Raw genomic sequence first — 7,105 nt, forward strand, 5'->3', positions numbered from 1 at the left:
CACCTCAGGTGCCCCCTTACCAGGCATGTTGGGTCCTTCATACACTGTCACTGAGTGAATGACGGGGCGTGGTCTGCTGGCCCTGCAGCCTGCACATATTCGGGGTGTGATGGGGCTTTCCCTTCTGTGCTCATCTATGTTCGTCTGTCTTTCAGGAGCCCAGCAGCCGGGGCCGCCCTATTACACTGACCCAGGAGGACCCGGGATGAACCCTGTCGGCAATTCCATGGCAATGGCTTTCCAGGTCCCACCCAACTCACCCCAGGGGAGTGTGGCCTGCCCACCCCCTCCAGCCTACTGCAACACGCCTCCGCCCCCGTACGAACAGGTAGTGAAGGCCAAGTAGCGGGGCACCCACGTGCAAGAGGAGAGGCAGGAGAGGGCCTTTCCCTGGCCTTTCTGTCCCCATCGATGTTCACTTCCAGGAATGGTCTCATGGGCTGCTAAGGGCAGTTCCTCTGATATCCTCACGGCAAGCACAGCTCTCTTTCAGGTTTTCCATGGAGGACAATATATGAACTCACACCGTGTCTCCTCTGTTGCTTCTGTTTCTGACGCAGTCTGTGCTCTCAGGTGGTAGTGTGGTGATAGTCCCTGAGGGCTGATGTCCTTATGATGGCGTGACCAGATCTTCAGGAGAGAGACTGAGAGGAAGAAGGCAGTGCTGGAGGTGCAGGTGGCATGTGGAGGGGCCAGACCAAGCATCCCAGGCAAGCATCCTTCTGCCGGGTATTAATAGGAAGCCCCACGCCGGGCAGCTCAGCCAACGAAGCAGCAGCCGGCTGAGCTGAACCCAGCAGGTCGTCTGCTCCCGCCTGTCCTCTCGTCAGCCTTCCTCTTCCAGAAGCTGTTGGAGAGACATTCAGGAGAGAGCAAGCCCCTTGTCATGTTTCTGTCTCTGTTCATATCCTAAAGATAGACTTCTCCTGCACCGCCAGGGAAGGGTAGCGCGTGCGGCTCTCACCGCACGATGGGGCCTAGAATCAGGCTCGCCTTGGAGGCCTGACAGTGATCTGACGTCCACTAAGCAAAGTTATTTAAATTCATGGGAAATCACTTCCTGCCCTAAACGAAGACATTGCATTTTGTGAGCTCTTGGTCTGATTTGAAGAAAGGACTGTTACCCTTTCTTTCAGTGTGTTTATGGAAGTGTATGTAGAGCGTCCTGCCCTTTGAGATCAGACTGGGTGTGTGTTTTCCAGTCTGATCTGATTCCAGTGGACATCACCGCCTCTCCAGGGCATTCTCAGGCCCGGGAGTCTCCTTCCCTCAGGCAGCTCCAGTGGTGGGTTCTGAAGGGCGCTTTCAAAGCAGGGGGCACATCTGGCTGGGAAGTCACTTGGACCCTTCCAGGGAGAGAGACCTGCTGAGGCGTCTCTCTGTGAGGTTGTATTGGGTCTAAGCGGGTATGTGCTGGGCTCCAAGGAGGAGGAGCTTGCTGGGAAAAGACATGACTGCTCTGACCATGTTGTTACAATTAGAATGAAGAAGATGTGGTTGGAAATGCACATTCCTGGATAGGAATCATAGCTCACCCCAGGATCTCACAGATAGTCTCCTGAGTAGTTGATGGCTAGCAGGGAGCTAGCTCTGTTCTGCCGCGTATAGTGTTGATGTGTGAACCCTGACCTGTCCTGTGTGCTAAGAGCTATGCAGCTTAGCCAAGGCGCCTAGATTACTAGATGTGCTGTATCACGGGGAATGAGGTGGGGGTGCTTATTTTTTAATGAACTAATCAGAGCCTCTTGAGAAATTGTTACTCATTGAACTGGAGCATCAAGACATCTCACGGAAGTGGATACGGAGTGGTTTGGTGTCCGTGCTTTTCACTCTGAGGACATTGAATTGGAGAACCTCCTGGGGAATTTTGTGGGAAACACTTGGGAACAAAACAGACACCCTGGGAATGCAGTTGTAAGCACAGATGCTGCCACCAGTGTCTCTGACCACCCTGGTGTGACTGCTGACTGCCAGGGTGGTACCTCCCATGCTGCAGGCCTGCATCTAAATGAGACAACAAAGCACAATGTTCACTGTTTACAATCAAGACAACTACGTGGGTCCAAACACTCTTCTTTCTCCAGGTCATTTGTTTTGCATTTTTAATGTCGGTTTCTCCCTTTTTTTTTTGTAATGAAAAAGCACACTAAGAGCTGCCCCTGGAATTGGGTACAGCCGAATAGGCACCCAAAGGTCCGTGACTAAATTTCATTTATCTTTTTGATAGCAAATGATGTTAAGAGACAGTGATGGTTAGGGCTCAACAATTTTGTATTCCCATGTTTGTGTGAGACAGATTTTGTTTTCCCTTGAACTTGATTAGAATTGTGCTACTGTGAACACCGATCCTGCATATGGAAGTCCCACTTCGGTGACATTTCCTGGCCATTCTTGTTTCCATTGTGTAGATGGTGGGTTGTGCCCACCTCCTGGAGTGAGACAGCTCCTGGTGTGTGGAATTCCTGGAGCGTCCGTGGTTCAGAGTAAACTTGAAGCAGATCTGTGCATGCTTTTTCTCTGCGACATTTGGCTCATTTCTCTTTTTTGTTCTCTTTTGATAGGATCCTGTTTCCTATGTGTGCAAAATAAAAATAAATTTGGGCATGTGCTTTGATTGTTTTGTAGGGGAGTGAAAGGAAGGTGGAGATGAAGTTTCTAATGAGGAAGGGTGTACAGCAGATCCTTGGTTCGGTGGGGTGGGGTGGGGTGGGTGGAGGATGTACCTGGTCTCAGGGGAGCCAGAAACTAGATGTTATTTGAGAATGTAAGATACAAGCTATGGAGACAGTTGTCCCCGGTGGGTAGGAAGACAGAAGCATCGCTAAAGTAATGTTCTGTTGATATTGTTAGTTAACCTTGAGCTAGGACTGTTTTTCACAGGTTGGAGGAGCCTTCAGTTTAAAACACAGAAATAACACTTCTCTCACAGATGCTACTGAAGGGTGCAGCTGCTACAGTTAAACTGCATTTTAATAATTTATTTTTTATTTTTTGTTTTAGAGATGGGGTCTCACTATGTTGCCCAGGCTGGCCTCAAACTACTGGTCTCAAGTGATTCTCCTACCCCAGCCTCTCAAGCTGTATTTTAGATATATCACTAATTGACATAATGTTCGCAAAGAAGCATTTTCCATTTTGCTTCCTTTTTTTGTTTTTTTTTTTAGAGACGGTCTTGTTCTGTCACCCAGCCTGGCATGCAGTGGTTCAGTCATAGCTCACTGCAGCCTCAAACCTCTAGGCTCAAGCAATCCTCCTTCTTCCCAAAGCTGTGGGATTACAGGCATGAGCCACAGTGCTTGGTTGACTTTTGCCTTCTTAAAGCATGAGTCCTAGAGTGTGGTCCCTCCCCTAAAAGTCTTCTGTAGAACTTTTGGGGACCACAATTGTGTCCATCCCTGGGAGACTGGCAGTGCACACCAGTGTATTGAACAGTCTGAGAAGCATCTTCATGCTGTTTAATCGAGCACTCCCCCGCATTAGTAGGCCATACAGTTCTTTTCCTTGTAGCAGGCAGTGCTGGCAGTAAGCACACCACTTCTGCCCACCCCATATTTGAGGACGGCTGCCCTGAAAGGCAGAACAAAGAAAGGGCAGCAATGCTTCCAGCTCTGGTATTCTGCACCCTTGCAGCTGGGCCTTTATTAAAGTGCTGTTCTCAGGCAGGGTGCCGACAAATCCACTGACTACTTGGCACTGTGTGTGGTTTTTGAAAGTCTGTTTGATATTTTTAAGAATATATTTTGCACCTGTTTTCACCTTTAAAAGGCAACTGCAAATGACCCATTTTTATGATAAAACTAACTCAGAGTACAGGTGCAGCCCCACTGATGGAAACCGCTTTTGAGGCTTTGAGGTTTTAGATGACAGTCATCTAAAAACACCAGCTTCTCAAACACATCATCTCCAGGCCTGGGCTGAGCCTGAGGAGCCCCTAGGAAGTTAGAGATTTTCCAGCTCAGAGGGCTCAGAAGAGGCCCAGTGGTTTTCATGCTGCATTAACCCGAAGGCTTCCCAACAGTCGTCCAGGGGTTCCTCAAATGCTCGACTACAAAATAAAATGTTATTTGACCACTTCTAGGTATTTTGTCCTGAAAAATTTAAAGCATACAAAAAAGCTGAAAAAAATTACCGTGAACACTCATAAACCCACTACCTAGATTCCACAACTATTTATATACTATAAAAACTAGTATACTTTAAAAGAAAAAACTAATGTACCTTTTCTAACACTTTATATACTGTATTTGAAAGCATTGATAGTCACTTTGATCCTAGAAGAAGGTAAAAATTAGTTTATCCTCAAATACTGTGACCTTCCCCTCCCTTTTCGTTGATCCTAAGCACAATTCTAGTCAAATCCTTCAGACACGGAGGTCTGACCCGCCCATCTTAGCAGGAAAACCTTATCTTCCCTCCTGTCCCATGACACCCTGGGGGTTCACTCCGCCCTTAGGCCACAGACCTGTCTCCACATTGATGTCATTGACAGCCACTCCTCTGGGGTCCCCTGCATGCTTACCTGCAGCTGCAGCTGACCCGGCCCCACCCAGGCACTTCCAGAGGGGTTCCATCCTGGGTCACCTGCTGGGCCTATCCTCCAGCCCATCCCATAGTTGCAATACAGTTGCTCATCCAAACACTTTCACGTCCCTCCGAGCTGTGTCTGCCACCAGAAACATGACCGTTGATCCATCTGATGAGTTTCCAGACCATTGCACCTCCGCTGGAAAGGGCCAGGCCTCAGCCTTTCCTTGGAAGCTCCTTGGTGCCTCTGCAATTTGCCCACTTCCTCTTGGGGCAGCCAGCACTGCCACCATGGGCCACTTAGAGGGGAAGAGGGGAGCTGTGAGCTCCAAAGACCCCATCACATTCTCTCCTCTCCTCAGGACCACCTTTTTTTTTTTTTTGAGACGGAGTCTTGCTGTTGCCAGGCTGGAGTACAGTGATGCAATCTCGGCTCACTGCAACCTCCACCTCCCGGGTTCAAGGGATTCTCCTGCCTCAGCCTCCTGAATAGTTGGGACTGCAGGGACACGCCACCACACTCAGCTAATTTTTGTGTTTTTAGTAGAGATGGGGTTTCACCATGTTGGTCAGGATGGTCTTGGTCTCTTGACCTCGTGATCCGCCCATCTCGGCCTCCCAAAGTGCTGGGATTACAGGCGTGAGCCACTGCCCCTGGCCAGGGCCTTTTTCTCTGATTAAAAAATGTTTTAGTTACTCTTCAGCACTTAAGTATGTATTCTGAAAAAGAAAATACCAGTTTAGCTTGTTTTACATACTGGAATCCTGCTGTCAGTTTTACCTGATAGAAGGGGTATATTACAGGAACAAGTTTGATGGATACTAATCTCATCCAGGACCTCATCATGTGGACAGGAATTAAGTCAGAAGAGACTGAGCAGCTCACCTGATGTCACAGCCACCTATAGGGAAGAAGACTCCACCTGGCCAGCTTCCTCCAGTGAAATGGAAGCAGAGGTCGTTTACAAGGCAAATGTCATGACTTGAGATGCAAACTGAATGCTCACTTTTATCTGTCCTTCCCAGATATCACTGAACTTCAAAAAATCTATAACAGGCCAAAAACAAAAAGTGTTGAATAATTTTTGAAATAGGAGAGGTGGCTTGACTGTTGGGGAAACAGATCTAAGGAGATAGAAGTTGAACTGTACACAGAAGGTGGCTGGGGAGGGAGGAGCTGTTTCTCAGAGAGGCTCCACAATGAGGCCAGCAGGTGCAGAGAGCAGAGGGGCCGTGGCAGGGACCGGGGAGATCGACCAGTGGCCATTGTGAGAATAGCTGTACCGGGGACCAGAGGTCTCCTTCCTGACTCCCTCCTGCCCCTCACCCCATGTGCACAGAGCAGCCGGCTGCAGGAATTAATGGCCCAGAGCTTGTCTTCTCACAAAGGGATGCCTTACATCCGGGGTTCCCAACCCTCAGACTGCAGACTGGTACTGATCTGTGGCCTGTTAGGAACTGGGTCGTACAGCAGGAGGTGAGTGGCAAGCGAGCATTACCACCTGAGCTCTGCCTCCTGTCTGATCAGCAGTGGTATTAGATTCCCATAGGAATGTGAGCCCTGTTGTGAACTGTGCAGGAGAGAGGTCTAGGTTGCATGGTCCTTATGGGAATCTAATGCCTGATGATCTGAGGTGGAAGTTTCATTCTGAAATCATCCCCACCACCCCCTGGTCCATGGAAAAATAGCCTTCTACAAAACCAGTCCCTGATGCCAAAAAAGCTTGGGACCATGCTTTACATGGTAAGGCTCCTGGCATGGGTGAGGCAGGCTGTTGGCATCACTACCTAATTTTAAGTGTTTTGAACATTTTCTAATTTATCAATTAAAATGTTCATAGTTGGGCCAGGCACAGTGGCTCACACTTGTAATCCCAGCACTTTGGGAGGCTAAGACAAGAGGATAACTTGAATCCAAGAGTTTGAGACCAGCCTGGGCAACATAGTGACATCTCATCTCTTTTTTAAAAAATAAAAGAGTAAAATGTCTCTGATAAAACAGACTTTAAACCATCAGAGATCAAAAGAGACAAGGTCATTACATAATGGTAAAGGGATCAATTCATCAGGAAGAGCTAACTATCCTAAATATATATGCACCCAATACAGTAGCACCCAGATTCATAAAGCAAGTCCTTAGAGACTTACAAAGAGACTTAGACTCCCATACAATAATAATAGGATACTTTAACACCCCACTGTCAACATTAGACAGATCAACGAGACAAAGTTAATAAGGATATCCAGGAATTGAACTCAACTCTGCAACAAGCGGACCTATTAGACATCTACAGAACTCTCCACCCCAAATCAACAGAATATACGTTCTTCTCAGCACCACATCACACTTATTCCAAAATTGACCACATAGTTGGAAGTAAAGCATTCTTCAGCAAATGTAAAAGAACAGAAATTATAACGAACCGTCTCTGAGACCACAGTGCAATTAAACTAGAACTCAGGACTAAGAAACTCAATCAAAACCGCTCAACTACATGGAAACTGAACAACCTGCTCCTGAATGACTAATGGGTACATAATGAAATGAAGGCAGAAATAAAGATGTTCTTTGAAACCAATG

General features: G+C 47.6%; 1 protein-coding gene across 4 annotated transcripts in view; it reads left to right on the forward strand.

Annotated features, from left to right (window-relative positions):
* Window positions 1-2,604, forward strand: part of VOPP1 (VOPP1 WW domain binding protein) — a 104,099-nt gene extending 101,495 nt beyond the window's left edge. For all 4 annotated transcript variants that reach the window (XM_045389161.3, XM_074034955.1, XM_005549556.5 and 1 more), the window contains one exon: window positions 156-2,604. In XM_045389161.3, the coding sequence (XP_045245096.2) occupies window positions 156-346 (191 nt within the window). In that variant the 3' untranslated portion in view covers window positions 347-2,604. The remainder of the gene's footprint in view (window positions 1-155) is intronic.
* Window positions 2,605-7,105: the final 4,501 nt, after the last annotated feature.

The sequence above is a fragment of the Macaca fascicularis genome, chromosome 3 (genome assembly GCF_037993035.2).
Source record: "Macaca fascicularis isolate 582-1 chromosome 3, T2T-MFA8v1.1".
NCBI classification, from domain to species: domain Eukaryota; kingdom Metazoa; phylum Chordata; class Mammalia; order Primates; family Cercopithecidae; genus Macaca; species Macaca fascicularis.